Source organism: Amblyomma maculatum, chromosome 2 (assembly GCF_055883805.1).
Source record: "Amblyomma maculatum isolate TAMU_Amacu chromosome 2, ASM5588380v1, whole genome shotgun sequence".
Lineage (NCBI taxonomy): Eukaryota > Metazoa > Arthropoda > Arachnida > Ixodida > Ixodidae > Amblyomma > Amblyomma maculatum.
In genome coordinates, this window is record NC_139345.1 from 52,328,833 (window position 1) to 52,351,577 (window position 22,745).

The 22,745-nt window shown below is 47.5% G+C and overlaps 1 protein-coding gene across 1 annotated transcript; it reads left to right on the top strand.

Moving 5' to 3' along the window:
- The first annotated feature begins 911 nt into the window (after nt 1-911).
- Nucleotides 912-22,583, top strand: LOC146198649 (phospholipid-transporting ATPase ABCA3-like). The gene is made up of 9 exons (XM_084591944.1): nt 912-1,148; nt 1,949-2,415; nt 5,975-6,525; nt 12,056-14,350; nt 16,154-16,282; nt 19,384-19,726; nt 20,405-21,010; nt 21,470-21,767; nt 22,293-22,583. The coding sequence occupies exons 1-9, from the start codon at nt 912-914 to the stop codon at nt 22,581-22,583; spliced, it is 5,217 nt and encodes a 1,738-aa protein (XP_084448070.1).
- The last annotated feature ends 162 nt before the right edge of the window (nt 22,584-22,745 follow it).

Sequence of the window (22,745 nt, forward strand, 5' to 3'; positions counted from 1 at the left end):
CAAGTACCTTAATCTGATTCTTTCGAAATGCGGATTACATATAATCAACCATCCTTACTCTTTGTTTTTGTTTGCTTGTGGGACGCGTAATTTGCTCAGAAAGTAGGCGTAAAAAACGCTGTCACAGTTATACTTGCACAACCTCCATGCCAACGCGAAAATGTCGTCTGTTCAGGCGCTCTGAGGATGTTTTCAGAATTGAAACTGGGCGAAAAGAAACAGAAACGAATTGTTCACCAGTTCAGCCTGGGGTTACGGAATGGAAGCGGCTCAGTCTTTCCCTGCGTGGAGGTGCGCCCCCAATATGAAGCCACACGTCAAGTAATTCGAAGCGAGGATGTATAGTTTTTTGGTACGCACTCAGAATAGTAATGTTAGTGTTCCTGCACCACCTTTACCTGTTCTTGTACGGTACTTCGCCGATGAATGGTTGGCGCTTCAGACCTGCCCAGCGCAATGCTTCGTGTCGCAATGAAAGTTTGTTTTAAATTCTCATCTCCATGCTGCACATGGCCGCAGCACTGCGACCTCAGTGGTCAGGGTGATCTACTACTGAGCCGAGGCCGCGCTTCAATGAAGGTGAAACACATGGCGCCTGTGTACCGCGTGATGTCAGCGCACGCTAAAGAACGCTGGGTAGTGGAAATGATCCGATGCTATCCACAAAGGTGTTCTTTATAGCCTGAGTCGCTTTTGGACGTGGAACCCCATAAACCAACAAATCACTGATGCTAGGAATGCACTATTAGATAAGGTCTGATCGCAATAGCTGCGCAAATACCGCAAAACTATCTGCTACTGTGCCATAACAACCACAATGTTTTTGGGCTAGGCTCCGAGTGCTCAGTTAAATGTTCGTGCAGCGCTCCTCTCGCCACTAGGCTCCTAACTGGTCCTCCCTGTGCAGGACCATGGGCGTGTTGGCACAGATCACCGCCATTATTTGGAAGGACGTCTTCGTGCAGCTTATCAAGCGCCACTACTTTCTTGCGCTAGCCGAGGTCGTCCTTGTGCTGCTGTCCTTTGTCGGCATTGAGAACGACCGGCCCTACCTGAAGCCATCTGGGTCCGGCAATGACTCCCTACGGTTCACTACGGCGAGCGTGTTCGAAGAGCGGAACTTGAGTGCCTTTCGGGCTCCCCAACTGGTAAGCAAAGCGCGTGCCAGCTATTCCCTGTGTCAGTCATGTAATGAAATTATACTGTAGACTATGCTTCCTGTTCCGATCATTTCCGCCGCATCTCGGCAAAAGAACTCAGAGCGGCACAAAATACATCGCTACCAGCGTGGCCACAATTCACGCAAAAGACTCAGCCCACGAGGCACCGCTTCCGTCTTCATTCTGGTAACGTTCCACTCCGCAGCCCGCGTACATCGGATACTTCGCGCCGCTAGCCGACACCAACGGCGTGACCGCGCGCAGCAGTGCTCTCGCCACTCCTCCGGTTCTCATAGCACATGTCACGCGCCGCGATAACCTTCGCGCATGCGCAGTTGCGTTGCCCCCACGCGCAGCCAGACAAAGGAAAAGGAGCGCGAACAGTTTAAAAAGCTAAGGACAGCCCCACAACCCATCGGTCTTCTCTCAATGAATACATCGCTTGAATCAAGCCATTCCTCTAAATGCTCACATTAATATATATGGACACCATTTGAGAAAAGCGCTTGCGAGCGATATAGAATACGAACACCATGAAAGGCACACATACGGCACAAACTACACCGATTACAGACTACTTAGGTAATGCAACAGCTTTCCTTTTGCTAAACACCCTTCGGTACGGTTTTCAGCGTCCCGTCTATCTCATCGATTTACCCATTCATACCAGGTGTGAACGCGCTTGATCAGAAGCCTAATGTGGTACTGCAAACTGCGGGCAGATTACTATCCCCAAAAAGCCTGTGCGCAGAAAACGTCAGCTGCATACCTCGTGCGCGTTTTCGCAGATTCTCTACACGCCCAACTCCGCACAAGCGCAAGCACTGATGGCGACAGCGTTTCCATCAGAGCCACCAAAAGTCAAAGGCTACCCCAACATCCAAGCCGTGATACCTGTGTTCAAACGTGTGGTGCCCGTGCCCAAGCGAGGACCTGAGCAACGCGCTGTTGTAGTCGAGCTCTTGTCCTTCGAGCGATCGAACCGGCGCCGCCTGACCAGCGGTCACCCGCGAGACCTCAAGTTCCGCTTGAGCCAGTACGATGACTTCCACTACCTGTCGCAGCGGGGGAAAAGCCTCAGGATATTGGAGTCCCTGCCATCAACGCTGACACAGCGCGAGTCGATGGCATTCGTGCAAATGGCGCTAGCGCATGCACACACGACCACGGTGCGCAAAGAGCTGAATTCACAGGAACGCCAGTACACGATCGTGACGAACAGGGTACCTGAGGGCCCGTATCCCAAGGACGTCAGGTGAGTTGTTGTTGTTGTTGTTGTTCCCAGCTATTAAATCCTGAAAACTGTCGTGTACGCCGATCGATAATTTCAGTACACGGTAGGTATGCCTAATCGCTTGGATAAGCAGGACGGGTCTGACCTGGAGGCACTATAGACTATTAACACCACCTGAAATTCCAGATATGTATGCCCCGCCAAGATGGGCCCAACCTGTATTTTGCCAGTGCACAAAGATCATGTACGGCACAAAAAGTGGCGGATATTTTGCATTTTCGCAAGCTGTCTTTTAAGTTAAATGCAAACTCTGCGCTTCCTCCTCATATTTTACTGATTCATGATCCTTGTACCAATTTTCTCTTGGGGTTCTGTTTCGTTACAGCGAAACTTTAATTTTTCCCTTTTTCTGGGCTCAGTCGGTTAATGTGTTACCTTGGTTCTGTGGCCTCACTTCAGCTGCCGTTGATATTTGTTCTTGCTTTGCTGAAGAAGAAAATTCCGACCTTGATTTTGGTTATTAAGCCGAAATAATAGCTCATACTGTCGTGGACAAAGTGTGTTCCGCTTTTGGGGCGTTCTGATTGGCCGAGGCGGGATGCGTCCCCTGCCGTCTGCAATCCCACACTTGACCGCGCGCCAAGGAACGCCACGCGATAGGGTGTACCGTGCAAACTCACACTTGCCGGAGAAAGTGCGATTGATACTGCACCTTTCCTTTCCTGTAAGTCAATTATAATTTTATGTAACACTGCAACGAATGCCGACAAAAGGCTAAAGGTGGGAGGCAAATTATAGGACAGGAAGGGTACCCTTTCAGAGACCCTGTAATTTTAAGGCGAAAGCTTTTAATGGCTCATGCTGTCGTGGACAAAGTATGGTTTGGTTTGGTTTGGTTTGTGGGGTTTAACGTCCCAAAGCGACTGAGGCTATGAGAGACGCCGTAGTGGAGGACTCCGGAAATTTCGACCACCAGGGGATCTTTAACGTGCGCTGACATCGCACAGCACACGGACGCCTCCGTTTCGTCTCCATCGAAACGCAGCCGCGTCATCCTCACCCTGGTCCCGCTTTTGCGGCGGCTGTCGCGTAGCGTTCCCTGGCACGAGCTCAAGTGTGCGATTGCAGATGGCAGGGACGCTAAACAGGATAAGACCTCAGGCTTTGGTTGGTTGGTTGGTTGGTTCACAGGAAGGGAAAGGCGCAGTATCTGTCACACTTGCTCTGTGGACACCTGAACTGCGCCGTAAGGGAAGGAAGGTGGGAGTTAAAGTTGAAAGACAGAAAGGGGAGCCCTAGTGGAGGGCTACGGAGTAATTTCGACCACCTGGGGATCTTTAACGTGCGCTGACATCGCACAGCACACGGACGCCTCCGTTTCGTCTCCATCGAAACGCAGCCGCGTCATCCTCACCCTGGTCCCGCTTTTGCGGCGGCTGTCGCGTAGCGTTCCCTGGCACGAGCTCAAGTGTGCGATTGCAGATGGCAGGGACGCTAAACAGGATAAGACCTCAGGCTTTGGTTGGTTGGTTGGTTGGTTCACAGGAAGGGAAAGGCGCAGTATCTGTCACACTTGCTCTGTGGACACCTGAACTGCGCCGTAAGGGAAGGAAGGTGGGAGTTAAAGTTGAAAGACAGAAAGGGGAGCCCTAGTGGAGGGCTACGGAGTAATTTCGACCACCTGGGGATCTTTAACGTGCGCTGACATCGCACAGCACACGGACGCCACTTCGTTTCGCCTCCATCGAGACGCAGCCGCCGTGGTCGGGTTCGAACCCGGGAACTCCGGCATAGTAGTCGGGCGTCTTACCACTGCGCCACCACGGCGGGGCTCAGTCTTTCGCCTATCAATACTTTAGTCGCTTTAGTCCCTCGTAATTTTATTAGGGCGAAATCCTTTAGGCTCATACTGTCGTGGACAAAGTGTGTCCTGCTTTTGCGGCGGCTGTCGCGTGGCGTTCCTTGGCGCGCGTTCAAGTGTGGGATTGTAGATGGCAGAAATGCTAAAGATGAGACTTCTGGAGGAAAGGCGCAGTATCTGGGACACTTTCTCCGACAAGTGTGCGTTTGGATGGTACGCCATCGCTTATGCCGACTGGCGTTCCTTGGCGCGCGTTCAAGTGTGGATTGCAGATGGCAGGAACGCTAGACAAGATGAGACTTCTCAGGCTTTCGCCTTTCATTACTTTAATTACTAAAGTCCCTCGCAATTTTTTTTTACACCAAAACTGTAATTCACTGTAGCCCGTTTATCGCAACTACGCGCACACTATAGGCTTTGGGACAGTATCTATACAGTATCTATGATATCTCTGGATGCTTTTTTTTTCTGGTGGATCAGAACCCAGTCTCGGTTTCGAATCTCTGGGACTAGTTGTTTTAAAACATTGCCGCTCAGTATTTTGCGAAAAAAAAAAAAAACGTAGCGGAGGGATGAGGTAGTAAGGAGTGCTGTTTAAATATATCAGCTAGAATAGATGAAAAAAAAAAAAAAAGGACTTGGTAGCCACAGTGTCGTTTAAGTAGACGATAAAATGCTTCTAAAACACGCGTCTTAGAAGTCAGAAATCACTACGGATGTACTCACCGGGCGTTAGCGCCGTTCTATGTAACTCTATACCCGAATCAACAATGTCCTGCTGCAAGCCTATTGCGCGGTTATCTTGACCACCATCGTAAGAAATGAATGGTTTTTCAGTAAAAAATAATCAGACAGAGCAGTCTAGTACGCATTGATGCATAAATTAACTATAATAAATGAAAATAAATTACTTCTTAAAAACAAGCAGCAGATGTGCGTGGGCAATCTGGATCACGGAAGAAGTGCTGTGATGATAGAGACGAGAGAGGAGAAATAATCTTCCACGCGTTTTCTTACTGTTATCTAGACCACGAAATAAATTGATACCATCACAATTTTGCATACAGAGAAATGTTTTTTTTTTTTTTTTTTTCACACCATTTATGTGGCGCGACGGCAAACGGATATGACGTTTCACGTCGGCTCCATAAACGCAGTACAATAGGGGAAAATCTTCGCATCACAGAGTAATTAAGTGCGCTTGGACTATCACAGGACGTCGATTTAACGTCTTTCCTCACGTTAATGCATTTGAGCCGTATAATGCCCCTTAAAGTTAGGGAAGGCTGAATTCTCTGACTGATCTAAACCTCAGTCGGCAGACATGGTATGCCCTGATCGAAGCCTGTCAGATAACTTTGCTTCGTCTTTCGCGCTGCTTCGAGGTCATTTCATTATCATTCTCGTTCTTCTCATTATCATTATCATTCATTATCATTCTCATTCTCGTTCTTCACCCCGCCGGGGTGGCGCAGTGGTTACGGCGCTCGACTACTGTTCCCAAGGACGCGGGATCGAATCCCGGCCTCGGCGGCAGCTTTTCGATGGAGGCGAAAAGCAAGGCGCCCGTGTGCTGTGCGATGTCAGTGCACGTTAAAGAACCCCAGGTGGTCGAAATTACCGGAGTGCTCCACTACGGCGTCTCTCATAGCCTGAGTTGCTTTGGGACGTTAAACCCCACAAACCAACCAACCATTCTCGTTCTCCACAATTTTGCAGATCGCGCTACGGATTCACTGCGCTTCGAGCTGGCATTGGCTATATGGTTCCGTTCTGCACTCTGGTTGGTCGTCTCGTCGAGGAGCACCACAGCGGAATGCGCGAGAAACTGCGTTTCGTCGGCTTGAACAGCGCCATCTACTTTCTGGGCCACTTCATCGCCTCCATGATGGTCGGCCTCGTCGCCGTCCTGTGCAATATGATCCACATGCTCGTGGCTCCTAACTGGGAGAGTGACGAGCAGCCCCAGACGTACCTGATGGGCATCGACAAGTTCGTCGTCATCATCATATTCCTCATATTCTCCGTGATGTACATCGTCAAGGCAATGTTGGTGTCACTGTTCTTCAAAAACGCAACGGCCGCGGTGGTATTCGCTCTGTGCTACTGGCTCACAACCTACCTGGTGCCCTGGTACGCCTTTGAAGACCTGGATGGGTACGCTGCCGACTACATTACCCTTGGTCGAACCACTAAGCTCCTGACTGCGTTTTCGCCATGCATGGGTCTTCACTGGTGCTTCAGGATTATGGGATGCGCAGCCATTACAGGTACGTATTCTCTGCTCTTCATATCTTGCAGGACGTTCGCAACGTTAGTCTTCCTAATTTATTGAAAAATTGGCTGAAAAATACTCGAAAACGCGTAGTGCTTCCCATTTTGCCTGCAATTGTGTTCTTTGGATAAACAGGCGAATAAAATAAGGCCTATAAGGCGTATAAGAAACTGAGCACTATGTTCCTGATAAGTGTAATTGATGGCTAACAACATCAGGAGCCAAATAAGTTATTCCGTTCAACTATTGAGCAGCCGCTCAAAATAACTTATACATTACTATAGTGGGATGAAACTCAAGTCTGTAGTTACCACCACACACAATTCCTCAGTTAGAAAAAGTAGTGCGCCTTTAAAGGTTACCTTGCTTCATAAATAGAAAGCTAACCGTCACACCGAACTATAACCTCAAGAATTTCACTGGCTTTGGCTTGTTTAGTGTAAAAAACAATACTGTTTGGTTCACAGGAAAGTAAAGGCGCTGTATCTTTCATACTTGTTCTCTGGACACCTTAACCACGCCGTAATGGAAAGGAGGATGGTGTGAGAGAAAGGGGAAATTGAGAAAGAGGAGCCGCATTTGAGGGCTGCGGAGTAATTTAGACCACCTGGGGATCTTTAACGCGCACTGATGTCGCACAGCACACGGACACCTCCGTTTCACCTCCATCGATATGCAGCCGCCAAATATCAGACTGCTTTCGTTCACTGTTCAGGGTAGAAATACACACCGCGTATCATTGCGCATAGTTAGCAACTGCTGTTCTTTTAAGTTGTTTCTTACAATAAAAGAGCCGTGAAACACCTAAACAAAAAATATTTCTTTTATCTCGCGTGTTCTCTAGCCCTTGCTGTCCGTACAGCTCAGCTCGAAAGCAGTATGCTTGCTAGCTCTGAAGAGCAAGAATCGATTTCACTTAACAATCAAATATCACGATAATACATGAAGAAGCCGGGAACAGAAAAAAATGCAGCTGATTTAACTAAGTTGACTAAATGCAAAGTACGTGCAAAATAACATCGCGTTTCATTTCGGTTTTGGTTTGAGGCTAGGATTTCCGGTTACACAAGGCGTAATGAAAAGATAGATGAAGTTAGTGACTGAGGACCTCAGTGACAGCACATTAAAGGTTTCAAGGCCGCTTTACCTATGGCGGTTAACACGAAATCAGTGTGCTTGAGTGCACTGTGTACGGATGAAAGTTAGTGGCTTCACATACACTGGTCAATCTATCCTCATACCGAATAGGGTTTTCGTGTAAAAAATAGCAGCCATTTAAACTGCGACTTTAAGGGTATGACGAGATAGCGTGATTGGCTCCCGTCTGCGAATTCCCTTGCAGACATCCTTTGGTACACATGCACTTTTCTTTTTGCATGGTAACCAGCTCCATAATTGGTGCCTCTGTTGCTTCCCTCATACTCATCAGAATACGCTAAGCTGCCACATCATGTGAAATACCGCGCGACATAGATGTAAAACCCCGCTTTACTTGAGCTGGGCAAAAGTGGCTGTGTGGCCTTGGAGTACCCTATCTTACTCGAGATCCACAGGCCCTGGAGGCCTCGACTTCCATTTCAAAATATCTACTCGATTAGGCATCCCATGACAAGTCTGCTGTGTCATGCAGCCTCGTGACGTCACACAATCCGCTGACCAATCGGCGCCCTGCTATGACAGCTAACAGCTATCACCTGCCAAAGGCATGCTCCGACGTCGATAATATGTTGCCGGATTTCCTGACGCGGGGGTCTATAATGCTATAGCGTTATTAGTTCATAGAATGTGTATTCTAAGCCTATGTTATTAATGGATATAGGATAGTTATGGTAACGTGATAGGGTTACACGTATTGTCAAGAAAATCCGGTATCGGCGTTGCGCAAAGAATAACAAACATGCTTCTGGCAGGTGGATTGCACAACAGTAAGTTAGCGCAATAACATAGTCCGCAATGGTTATTGGTCATGAAGAACTCTCTGTAACGCTATAGGAGAGCTTCATATACCGCTCGTGGCTACCGCGACGCGGCGCCGCTGAGCAGTGACGGCACCAGTCGAAGAGCAGGGTGATTTGACGACCACTTAGAAGTTTGCGATACTTTTAGCATTCGCGTAATGTAATTTTTGCGTGTGGGACCATGTCGAGCGCTTTGTAAGCGTTTGCATGCCGTTCCAGCTCAGATGCGTAAAAGAAAATAAATGTGAGAGAAATTCAGCACCGAACCAGAGGTTACTGCTAGCAAAACCAACTGAATATAAAAGGGCGGACGCGCACCCAAGAAAATATTTAAGAAAAAAGCAAATTAGACAGAAAAAATGGCAAACATGACAAGCAGGAAACGTGTGCAGAGAGGCATCAAAACTTTAATTATTATGAAAGAAGAGTAAAAAAACAACAGTGCTAGATCTAGCTTGCCCAGAAGCTGGAGATGCGCGCGCAGGTGGCCAGGAGGAGGGAAGGTGCGGGAAACTGTGGGAAGGAAAAGGAGTCAAGAAAAGGCGAGAGGAATAAAAAAAAAAACTTGGAGAAACAAAAAGCGGACCAGAAAAAAGCAAAGCAGGAAAAGTAACAGGTACGGAAAGAAGAAATGATGCGATGATGCGTAACCAGCGAAACAAAAGAAAACAAAATGGAAAGGTACCATCGCAGAAGTAAAAAAAATATCGAAGAGGAAAGAAAAAAAGAAAGCTGCCCATCTAACAGCCATTAGCAAAATTTATATTAAGAGCTAGAAGGCAAAGAAATTAAAATAAAAATAAGATTTTACAGGTCTACACAGAGCGAGTAAACAGTAAAGCCTCATGTCCACATGCCGGGCTGGGCCAGAGCCCACCAAGATTGGCCATTTGGTGCCCTCGACAGCATAAGACATGTAGCAGACTGGCACGTAGGCCTTTACAAACCGTCAGGGCGGGAATGAATGCGATTAGGTGAGAGTAACGACGAAAAGCGAACAACAATGCGAATAATAAGCGCAACAGAACGATGGGAAGAAAGAGCTAGAAGGCAAAGAAATTAAAATAAAAATAAGATTCTACAGGTCTACACAGAGCGAGTAAACAGTAAAGCCTCATGTCCACATGCCGGGCTGGGCCAGAGCCCACCAAGATTGGCCATTTGGTGCCCTCGACAGCATAAGACATGTAGCAGACTGGCACGTAGGCCTTTACAAACCGTCAGGGCGGGAATGAATGCGATTAGGTGAGAGTAACGACGAAAAGCGAACAACAATGCGAATAATAAGCGCAACAGAACGATGGGAAGAAAGTAAAGAGAAGTCGTCAGGGGAAACGAAGTATGGATAGCCGGGAAGCTGCTCGGCTACATCCGCGGTGAGCAGACAAGCGCTTAGGTAATGGAGGATGTCCCCCAAAGTGTCACCGCACGGACAGGAATGCGAGGAGCCAAGCGCGAAACCATGGAAGTAGAAGGAAAGCGGCCGTGGCCTGTTATGAGAGGAACAGGGGGAGGGTAGGAGAGAGGTAGATAAAAACTAGAGGGGATAAAACAGATAAGAGGGTGTCAGTTATCTGCTGTCGAGGTGGATGCCTAGAGCCTGAGGACAGTAGTGCGCATGGTGGTACGCACAGACAAGGGATAGAGTCACGATGGCCTCGGCAGGCCGCGCTTTAAAGCCAGAGAGGCTGCTCTCTCCTTTTGATGTACCAGGCACCATAATGGGCATGGCCATAATATAAGAAGACAAAACGATTGAGCGAGATGGTGGCAAGGGTGGCGCTTGATCTTTCGGAAGCGGATGCCTTTGGTGGAAGGAGAATAGACAGCTTGAAGGAGAAAAACGCATTCCGAACATACGTGCAAGGGCAAAGAAGCGGGAGCATGCCGAGTGTAAATACAAGCCTCATGGAACACTACAGCCCAAATAACCGGCGCCGGCTCCCTTCCTGCACAAGTAGACAAGAAAATAGACCATAGTATTGTGAGCTTGATTTCGACGATTGCGGGGAATGAATTCAGAAAATTTAGAGAATGAAGACAGGGGCGCAGTGCAGCTCAGGCCACATTATACGATGCGGCTGACGAAGTTTCAAGTCGGTGGAGGCGCATAACACTAGCTAAACGCCGGTGTGACATGACCTGCCGAGTCGCTGAAAGCGGCCGAGAGCTCTTGGGGAACATAGCCTAGCCCTTTTTAATTAATGCAAACGCTCGTAACACAAACTCATCCGCAAAAACTCAACACCTCTGCTGACAACCTTCTGCTGACAACCGGGGTGGCGCAGCGATTACGGCGCCTCACTCTGTTCCCAAGAGTGCGGGATCAAATCCCGGCCTCAGCGGCCGCTTTTAGGTGTAGGCGAAAAGCAAGGCGCCCGCGTGCTGCGCGATGTCAGTGCACGTTAAAAGAACCCCAGGTGGTCGAAATTTCCTGAGTCCTCTACTACAGCGTCTCTCATAGCCTTAGTCGCTTTGGGACGTTAAACCCCAGAAACCAAACTAAACCAAACCAACCTTTTGTCGACAACGATGAGGAATTAAAGGCTTTCGCTTAAATATCACGACGCACGGCAGCTCCGGCGGCGTCTCTAGCAGCCAGCGCTGACCCTATATGTAACTTCGGCCGGAGCTTCGTGGCCAAAAAGAACATTGAAGGGCTCTGACAATAACTAGAACAGAATTTTAGACGGCACTCACTCGCACCGAGCTTCCGTGGCTTACAATTCTTGTTTTTTGCGGTCACTCATGAAACTAGCGTGTGCAACAGTTACTTGCTTCTTACTACTACTACTTCTAACTGCTTACTTACTACTTACTACTGATTACTTCCACTTCAATTATTCGATTTGTATTCCATTCGTTAGCCCACCTACACTGTTCGTATTCGTTTCTGTATCAGAATCGCGCTACTCGTACCAGATTAGATTAGAAAAAAGTGCTATCTGCCACCTTCCCTATAACCCAAACCAACCCTTACTTGTCATGCCAAGCTTTTCTGGACATTCAGCAACTACCTTCATCTATATTGGCCGCCTTTAGTAAACACCCGTAGCCATTGGGGATATATTAGTTATTTTTAAACTTGTAATTTTTTGTGAAAAAGGAAATCTCGAGATTCTGTATGGATATGGCCATTGTCATGGCTAAATACTCCTCTTCGCTGAGAAGCCCTACGCTTGGACGAATTATTTCCAGCCGCCATAGAAAAAAAAACGGCATCAAAAAAAAAAAAATCCTCTCCATTTTTAAGTGTTAGACGCCACGTACCACATGGTAATAACCTTGGGAAGCTGGAAGTGTTTTTTCAGATTTCTGCACTTGTATTCACATGGAACACTTTCCTTATTGTTCCAGAACAGTACCTTTTTGTATTTTCCGATCACAGAAAAACTGGGTCTCGGTGAGCTGGCAGCAAAGCGCGAGCGCTTCTTAACTTCACTGTCTATAGCCTCTCAGCAGTCCTCATACCACATTCACCCTTACCCATCCGTGCGTGTGGTGGCTGCATGTATTTTTTATATTGCAACATACTTATCGCATTTTCGTGCTTTTTTTCCCCGTCAGGCGAGGAGTACCGCTTTGAAAGTGTGCACGAAGAGGTACTTGGTTTGGACAACGTAAAAATGGTGGAGATTTGGATCATGATGCTGGCCTACGCAGCACTGGTGGTCATTATGATCTGGTACTTCGGGAACGTGCTTTCCTACGCGATCGGCGTGCCCTTGGAGCCGTGGTTCCCGTTCACCATAAGCTACTGGATACCAGGCAGCAAGGGTAGCGTGGAAATAATTGAACCGAAAGCACCCGACGGATACCACTTCCAGAAGTACCCACCCGGTGAAGCCGTCGTCACTGTCAGTCAGCTGGAGTATGAAGGCAAGCAGAGGCATGTTCTGCGCGACACCAACTTCAAGGCTTACAACGGAGAGATCCTCGGCATTGTGGCTCCAAGTGGGGCGGGAAAAACAAGCCTGTGCAACATTCTCACTGGCTTTGTGCCCCCTAGTGCTGGTCAAGTAACCGTTTTCGGGTACGACATGGAATTTCAAACAGCCATGGCTCGGGAGCATCTCGCATACGTTCAGCAACGCAGCGTCCTCTTTCTGGAGCTGACCGTTCATGAACATCTGGTGTTTTTCGGCTCCATGAGGCACGAGGCATACGCTGTTCTCGACACCCAGCTAGCTAAAGTGCGAGACATGCTCCAGCTTGGGCCAATTATGAACACAGTGTGCGTAAAACTGGACAGGTCTCAAAAAAAGATGCTGAGTCTTGGCATTGCACTCATGACTTGCCCGAAAGTTTTGGTCATGGACGAAGTCTTCGTCAGGATGGTTCCAGAGGCAAGGAAGGTAGCTTGGAATGCACTAATCTCTCTGAAACGTACGATGTGCATCATTGTGGCAACTCAAAACGTGTACGAAGTTGACAAGCGAGCCGACAGGCTTGCTGTTTTGGGGTATGCCGGACACAAGTGCTACGGTACCACACCCTTTATACAGAAACGCTATGGCTGGGGGTACACAGTACGAGTGATGAAAGGACCCCAGTTCAACGGCAAAGGTGTCCTAGCCAGTATCCTCCAGACCATACCGCAAGCGCGCGTCCTACAAGATCAGCGAGCTTTCGCCGCTGTTGGTCTAGGAAATCACGAGGACTACACGCCGGTGGCGATAGCGCTGAGAGGGCTTGAAGCTAACCAGGCGGCTTTCGGTATCACATCTTTTACAATAACCTTTGTCACAATGGAGGACATTTTCTTCCGCATCATACTGGAAATGGATTCCGGCGACTATGAGTACAAACGGCGCATGGAAGGGGGTACCGGGGCCGCCGACAAGAAATACGCTGTAACGGAAGACGTCGGCTACAGCGTGGCCAACATGAGCGTGCTCACGGAAGACCAAGGAGGTATAATTGCAGGTGGCGAGAAGTATGAGTCGTCTATAGAGATCCAGGAACATGTAAAGGCTGTCTACGACCTCAAGCCGGAGAAGCCCACCGTAGGACAACTGTTCGTGGCAATGATTTACAAGCGGCGACACTACACCTGGCAAACTCTGGCGCTGCCGCTGTTCTGCTTCATCGTGCCCACAGTGATCCTCGTTTTAAGAGGCCAGTTCGAGACCACATCCGGGCCTCAGGTGTCGGTACCTTTCTCTGCAGACAACATTGCATACGATTTGAGCAGCTTCCGTAAGTCCGAAAAAACTTTCGTCACCTTCGACGACGGGTCAAGAGACGTAGCAGAAGGCAGCTACCGGAAATACATTCAGTCCAAAGGCTTTGCCGTAGACGAAGTGTCGAAATTTGAGGAGTTCCTTGAACTCGAGAAGAGGAACCGCGGTGGCCACAGTGACTACCTCTTCGGAGCCCAGTTCGTCGCCGACAAGAATGACGCAAGCACTGGAAAAGTTGTGGCGTGGTTCAGCGGCGATTCCTTCCACACACAATCACTGTCCATCAATGTCATCTCTACCACCCTGCTGCGGAAAATAACAAAAAACAGTGGTGACAATGTGTTGGCCGTGCTTCGGCCGTTGAAAGGGGGCAAAAATATCATCAGTTCCAGGCACACGGAGAATGCGAAGTATGCGGAAGACCTCGGCAACATGGTGTCACTGAGACTCTCAACCTTCATCCTATTGCCCGCAGCCATTTCGGTAGCCACAGCTAGCTTCGTCTTCTTCCCTATTGACGACCGCGTCAGCCACTCGAAACGCTTGCAGTTCGTCTCAGGAGTATCCCCTGCCATGTACTGGCTGGCCAACTATGTTTGGGACATGTTTATTGCTGCCGTGGGCCTTATGTGCATGCTGTTCCCTACATTCATCTTCTACAAGTACTTCCGCAGCTACGGTAATCTTCATCTTTTTGCTTATAATTGAATGCGCATTTAGCACTTCAAACATCTCCCTGTTGGGGGGCTTTAGATCAAGGGTGGCCTAGAAAATATTGACACAAAAGTTGTCTGCTCGATAGCAATTTTGAAGTGACGGCGAAAAATTAAGGGATAATATTTTGCGATACAATCATTCCTGTCGATTGCTGTCTTTTAAAAGCAGGCTAGAGGTCTTGCGAAGCGTCGTTTTCAGTGCCGTGCTAGGCGACAAGGCACAATTGCATTTGAACCAAACTGTTTATATTTCGTTTCGCAATCTGTTTGTAGCTAAAGCTAAAGGCGGTCTGGTTCAATCAGGATGGCATGCTCCGCAAAATTGTGCTATTACCCATACGTGCCACCGTCTGCAAGAGCACACGTGCACAGTAATGTCGCGCGCGCCACATGATTGCCTTAAATCGTCCTTACATGCACACTGCTTGCGAAACTTGAGTGTGAACTATATTAAAGCAAACATGTAGGCTGAGGAGACCGGCATTAACTTTTGGTTAGGACGGATACATCGCAAGTAGGGTATGCGAAAATTCCAAATGCTTGAATAGCGATTCTATTATTCTCTGTTGTCCCATTTGTTCCATTGAATGAAACGAAAATTCATTAGAGGCACTTCAGACTGCTCAACGTGTGGGAATTTTTTTCACAACGCAGCTGTCTTCACATGATGAGCTGCGTTCTGCCCTTTGCGTGCCTCACCCGCATCTGCGTAATTCCATCTCGCCGAAAAAACATACCCGCTTTCTTAACGTCCTCATTTCCTTGGCTGAGGCATGCAGCGCGCTACCGAGCGCTTCTCGATGCACGTAGCGCACTTTACCTTGACGCAGCGCATGCGTCTGGCTCGGCCGCATGCCTCATGTTACCTAGCAGCTCTGCCTGTATACCGCGTCCCACGATAGTGGGACACGGTATATCTTTGGCGCCATCTCGGCCTTAGAAAACGGTCACCAAGGAGTTTTGTGCGATGCGACTAGTCATATTTTCGCATTCAAAAAAGTCCGCGTTAATTTCTTTTTGTAAGAAAGGAAGTCTACTCAGGAGTTTTCGCATTATTGGCACCTATTTCACATAAGGCGTGTCATGGATTTCTCTGGAAAATATTCCATAACCGGCGGGCCCACCCTAACACCGCATGCTGCCGCGATTGGTCTATGCGGGAAGGACAGGTACTTTTCAGCGCAACGGCTCACTGCCACTAGCCTCCGGCTGCTTTGCTTATAAATATGAGTTTTCAGTAACAATCACACAATTTATTAACGCGAAAGCGTTACTTCGCTATGTGCACTGATTTCTGTCCGCAGACCGTGTCCGTAGACTTTGTAAAATCGTGTCCGCAGCCGTTGCGAGTAATTGAGAAGTGGTAGAGGATAATGAGGGGTGTCAATCGATAGAGGCTGACTTAATGTTGCTGCAGAAAAAAAATAGGCCTATAAGTTAATTAGGTAATTATTTACAGGCAAAAAATGTAAAAGTTCACCTCTGATCCCGAGGTAGTCACTGCTTTTCGCTGCGTATATCCAGGCATAGCAGAGCTAATCCATCTTCTAGGCCAATTTACAATTTTTCTAATAAACATGAAAATCGCAGTAGTTTGCTACAGTGATGAATGCTCTGTTAGTAATCGTTAAAGCGTAAAAGAAATCAATAAAATAAACATTGAAACCCGCGTTTTCATGTTAACAGAACTATCGCCCGACCGTTGACCCCTGCTTGTTTTTTTATTCACTGAGGCCAACTGAAATTTCTTTTTTTTTTTTTTCCAGCTGTCATGAGCATCGTGATACACGTGATGCACATGCACAGTATGCTGCCGTTTGTCTACTTCTTCTCATTTTTGACGGACTCCATCGTTTCCGGTTTTCTGGTGGTGAACACACTGACATTCTTCACAGGTAAGCGAATCTGCTTTGCGTCGATTTTCTCCAAAGCATAGCCGCCAATTATCTGTCGGCAGGAAAGATAGACATTATGAACTCTTCTGTTTCAATCGCAGTGCGCCATTAGACCTAAATCGTATTGCTGAAACAGCCCTTTCAATTCAATTCAATTGTTTATTTTCCATAAAATATATGGAGGAGGCCAAGGAAAAAAGCTGCACGGAAGCAGCTTGAAGGGCCCTTGACCCCCTTACAAGCAACAGCGCAGGATCCATGCACGCACAATCCCCGAAGGCGTTGACAATCTTTTTAGATGATAGCTATTCTAAACATAGATAAACATTAAATTTAATACACAATCATAAATCACTAAACTTAGACTTTTGCCACAAAAAATATTACAAAAAAAAGATTGTTGAACAGCAGTGGTTTTAAAACATTACGGAACATTTCTCCTCCCAAGAATAAAATTAATAGTGAAAAAGTATCGAACAATCATTTCTTACACAAGGTTAGTGAGAAGATCCGAGTGTAGGAAGGATTTGAATTCTGTAGGGGTAAAGTTACGAGTACTTATGCCTTGGTTTTCGAGACAGTTTAAGAATGTAGGCAAGCTGTGGCGAAGCATTTGGAGCCCATCGTTTGTTCTAGTTTTGGGTATCTGCCAGAATTCTGTATGTCATTTGGAATGCAAAGGCACTGATTGGTGTAGAGTTGAAACGTTAGCTAATGCTGTGTTTTTTTTTTTTTCTATTGCCGTAATAAAACTGTCGGAGCAAGTTACATCTGTACATATGTTGAATTCTTATTTTATGTTTCTGAAAAACTTCTGTGGTGTGTTTTGTGTATAATGTATTTTCAATAGCACGCATAGTCTTCTTCTGTAATAATAATATCTTATTGAGGTTCGACTGAGTAGTGCCCCATACTAAATAACAATAATTTATGTGGGAAGCGAACAATGCTTTATAGAGTAATAGTTTTATTGATGATGGAAAGTTATAACGATTCCTATTGATGAGTCTCACTGTACGACTAACTTTTTGAAGAACAAAATTTACATGATTATCCCACTGAAGTGTGTCGGAGACAAACTCTCAGGGTCTTAAAGCTATTTACGATTCCGATATGAGTAGAGTTAAAAGATAAGAGAACATTTGGAGGTACTCGCGTACAACTAGTCCGGAAAATGATGGCTTTAGTTTTGTATGCATTCACTTTGTTTTCTTTCGACCAGTTGTTTAATCTAAATAGCAGATCGTTCGCCTTAATAATTAAGTCGGTTGGAGAAACAGATGGAGTAAATATACTTATGTCATCGGCATACATTATGAATTTTACATATTCCTGAATGAAGACAATATCATTTACGTAGATGTTGAAAAAATGGGGCTAAGAATACTTCCTTGCGGAACGCCTGAGGCTATTTTCATTACTTGGGAGTTTACACCTCACATACAAACAAACTATTGTCTTTCCTCTAGATAAGATTTTATTATTTCATATGAGAAAGCCCTTATTCCGTAGCGTTCAAGTTTCTCGAGTCTGTGGTTTGTGGTCAAAAGCCTGTGAAAAATCAACGTGTATACCGATGGTTGCAAATTTCTGCTCGAAGTTATTTAAGAGGTGCTCTTTTTGATGGAGTGCAAGCTCTGTTGACGTATTTTTCTGAAAACCATATTGACCCTTTTGTATGAGTTCAAATTTAGTACAAAACGATGACAACTTATTGGGTATTACTTTTTCGAGTCATTTTGAGAAAACAGGAAGAACGAAGATTGGACGGTAATTTGATATCTAGCTTATCGCCTTTCTTATGTAATGCCGGAACTCTAGCGGTTTTAATTTTATCTGGAAACGTGCCTGACGAAATACACAGGTTGTAAACATGGACTAAGACAGGAGATATATCGTGTGTAACATATTTTACCGGTCGGATCTGCAAACCATCTGCATCGCAACTACAGGAATTTTTAAATCCTGAAAAAATTGAGCATAACTGAGCGGCAGCACACTGCTTTAAAAATACTGTGTTTTGGTGGGCAGAGAACCTGAATATTTGAGGCTGGGTTAACGATGGCTCATGTTCTCCATGAACAAAATATTGGTACAATGTATCAATCATGTCCTGGCCTTCTACAATTTCACCATCTATACAAAGTTTTTACAATTTCACGCAAGATTTCAGTTGCACCAAACAAGCTTAAACTCTTTAGAATGGGATGTCGTTTTCTCAGTAATCAGACCCACTCTGATCGTTAATCACTAATCCTATGGGTAAAGCAAGTACCCTAGCATGCAATAACTAGCGTCATCAAGTGATACTTGGGCTCTTAAGAGCAGCATCTGTAGGGCTCTGGACAGATTTAAGTTACTTCAGGTTCCTTGTGTTTGTATGCTCCATCCTCCATCGAAATACGGCTGCTGCGATCAAAGCCACCGAGCTACCAGAGCAGGTTTCAACGGGGGGAACGGGCGTTATTCAGAAAAGCTGTTAGAATGCCTCCAAAAATGCGCTCCGATGTGAGGTGTCCGGTATATTCCAGTCTACATTTGCCGCATCGCTGCTTCTTCACAGTACATTCCGCTTGTCTCTCGGCCTTATTACAAGTGCCCGGAGGCAGACTAGACGTATTCCCGCCATTATGATATCGCAGCTAACAGACTTCACATATGCTGCCCTCTACATAGTTTTGAGAACAGTGGACATACCAGAAAGCAATGCGCAGTGTCACGTCACTTCTTCCCACTACTGCTCAACCACTAGTTTCATTCTGGAGTTCGCATTGTCAGTCAGTATACGCATCCGTAGTGCTCAGAGTACGTCAGAAATGCGCGATCGGCTGTTCTAAACACGTGAGTGTAACTGTAAAAAAAAATTGGCTGTTGCTGCTCTGTTGTAATCGCAGTTCAGTAACTCGGTATTCTGATGTGTCGCTCACTTGTGATCGTTAGATTTCTCTGTCGCTTCATTTTCCATTATATCATGTCCTTACTGAACTCTCTACTCTTCTGCCGTTCTTAGAAGACCCGCGGTGATCGAGTGCGAACACCCGTTTTTTTCCACATTCGACCAGTACAAATAGTAAATGTTTCTTCACTGATCCTCCATGCAGGTCTGGTGTCCACATTGGGATACCAACTGTACATGGTGGAGACAGAGCGCGGCCAAGACCTAGTAAGTACAGAGCACCCGAGGGATCCGCTGCTCTGGCTCCTCTACCTGTGCCCGCCATTCAGCGCCTCATGGGCACACGTCAAGGTGATTCAGTTGGCCCGGGAAAACGCCTTCTGCTCGCACACGACCGACACGAGCATCATCTACGACGTGTGCGCCTACGTGAGGAACAGTGCTGAAGACGCAGCCATCATGATGACTGGCCTTCGCTACTGCTGCGCCACGTACTACCAGAGTAACCGTACCTCTGTGGAACCGCTGTCGACCACCTCATTCCATAGGCAAGTGTGCTTCAAAAGAGCGCTTGAGCTGTACCTGATTCGAGTATCGGCTCGGCACTTAATCTGAGGTGATCGTGTCGGTGGGAGTTTTATTATTCCACCCTGAGCCCTATTCACATTCTAGAGAATTGTCAAGCAATGCACATTGCCTGATATTGTGACTGCGCATATATTCGGTAACGAATGCAACGTAGACGCGTATGTCAGAAAGAAGCTGGCGCACAAATGGTGTAAACAGATATTTATGATCCTCCCTTTTAACGAAAGCTTAAGTTCCTCCGTCATGGTTCACGTGTGTTTGAGTGCTCGACTTCGGATCTGGGTGTGGTCGCTGCCACGGCTGCCGTATTTTTACAAAAGCAAAGCACAAGGCGCCCGTGTTTCGTGCTATGTCAATGCAGGCTACAAAACCTCGGGCGACCAAAATTGTCTGGAGTCTGTTTCAGCTTTTTAATATATATCGTCGGAAGGTAGAAGACTGTTCGAGTAATATGTAGTGTCCACCGTGTTTAATGGAAGGCTTCGTACACCATACCGGCGAGTGAGGAAGAGCGCCAGAGCAGCGATTGTGTATACAAACAAAAGAGAGAAATCATTCATAGCCTTAGCCGCTTCGGAACGCTAAATCGATTCAACCATACGCTCAGATGTGGCTCATTCGCGATTGCTGCTTCGCAGAGACGGTGCCATGATGGAGCTGACGGTCATGTTCATTGAGGGCTTCGTGTGTCTGATGCTACTCGTCCTCTTCGAACACGCCAGTATGCGTCACTGGTTTGCATCTGCCGAAAAGGTCGAGGAGGCGCCCTCCAAGGGCCCGCCGGATGTCCTGGCCGAGCGCAACTATGTCAGCAAGGTGCTCGAGCGCCGCGACCTCAGCAAGCCTGCCCTTTTGGCGCTGGACCTCAAGAAGAGTTACGACCGGGTGGCTGCTCTTCGGGGCATCAGCTTCCACGTCGACCCAGGCGAGACCCTTGCCGTGCTGGGAGTGCTGGGGAGTGGCAAGTCCACCCTCCTGGACGTGCTCTCGGGAATTCAGGCGCCGAGCGGGGGAGTCGCCTATATCGGTGACGTGCCCCACCGAGATGTAGCCCGTTGGGAGAAGTGCACTGGCCTATGCCCCGACTACGATACCTTCCTCGGACGGCTCACCGTACGCCAGACGCTGACGCTGTACGCACTCATCCGCGGTGTACAGCATCAAAGTCGGGCCACACTGGTGGAGCACCTGTTCGCGCTGCTCAACTTGACCGATGTTGCAGACGACACCATCGACAACTGCAGGTAAGTGTGAAGAATTCTTCCCATCGCTGCACTTCATTTCGTTGCGAACACAAATGACTCAATGGCTGACCATGATGTCACCAGTTTGGCATATTTAGTATCTCTATTCGTATTCGTTATGAAGTACCACCAACAAAAACCAACCATGAAGTAATCATAGTGCATCATAAAGTATGAAGTAAAACAGCATTCGAGCACTGAAGATATAGTAATGGCCGGTTATCGGAAGTTTAGAACATAGAAGGCATATGAAAGTTAATTTTGTAGCTTTTATCGGGCACACCGTTTAACTGATGAGTCTAAATTTTGGCTCCATGTCATATTTTCGTGCATTTCGAATTTACTGTGTAAATAGTTCATTAACAAGCGGTGCAATGACGTCATTATAGATATAGAAACAGACCTACAGAATTCTTACGCGCACATTACCAAGAGCTGTAACAAATTGTTCAAATGCAGCGCCAGCAATCGGCGGAAACTGGCGGTGGCCGTGGCCATCGTGGGCCTGCCTCCCGTGCTGCTGCTGGACGACCCGGCGACCGGCCTCGACCCTTTCGCGAAGCGCACCATCTACAAGTCGGTGCACGTGCTTCGCCAGCTGAGCAAGTCGGCCGTGTTGCTGGCCACCACCAGCTTGTGTGACGCCGTCATCATGTCTGACCGCATGGCCATCTTGGTGGACGGCCTAATACGCAGCATCGGGAGCCTGGCCGAGTTGCAGTCCAGGCTGTGCCGAGGGTTCGTCCTCAAGCTGAAGGTCAGTCCGACAAGTGGCTGTCACACGTCAGAGCACTTTGCAATAACAATGGTCTCCCCCGCTGCCCAGGTAACTTCATAAATACTTAATTCGTGGCGAACACTGATGTAATCCCTTAGCACTGAACCTTTGGTGCATATTACGGAAACTTCTTAAAGTTACCAGATAACACAACTCTTCTTACGCCGTGCTAGCTGCGTCAGACTGAAGGACTTTGGTTGTATACCCATGTCGTTTCTGGGGGCGCACCTATAATACTGAAAACTTGCTGGTAGCGACGGAGGCAGATAAATTACTAACATTTTTCTTGGGGTTTGTTCTCCTTAGATTACATTATATGATGTTTTTGATTCTTAATAACCTGAAAACCAGCCGTGAACAGAGCCAGGAGGTGATATGTGTATCGGTACATTAGGCAATTTTCTTTTCCGTAATTATTTCCTGCCTTCAGTGAGTGTATAAACAATCGATGCGTGCAAATTAGTGCCCTCGGCCGTGAAATCCGCATCTACGGTTGGCTTGCAGCTAAAGCCTGAGGCCTACAACAACCCGGCAGCCTGGAAGGCCATCGATGGCGCGGTGAGGTCGGCACTACCCGCTGCCACCTTTAGCGGGCAGCTGACGGCCTTCGTCGAGTACGAGATCGCCAGGCTGCCGCCGTGGAACGAGCTGGCGCGGATTCTCGTCGACATGAAGCACCACCTCGCCCAGTATGTGTTCGACATACTCATGAGCGAGGTGACGCTGGAGCATGTCATCTTGAAGATAGCCAAGTACCAGGTGGCGTCTGCCAAGGGCCCCGCCGTCCAGTTGTGATGCATGCGGTGGCCTAGCTCAGCTCGCCACCGACACTAACGCGTCTTACTGCGTTTCTTACCCGAGCCAAAGAAAAGAAAGCGGCTCATTACCGATCATGCCATTTTCTGTGCCTCGCTTGTGTCCCTTGTGCATGAGGGTGCAACAAATGCCATCTAATTA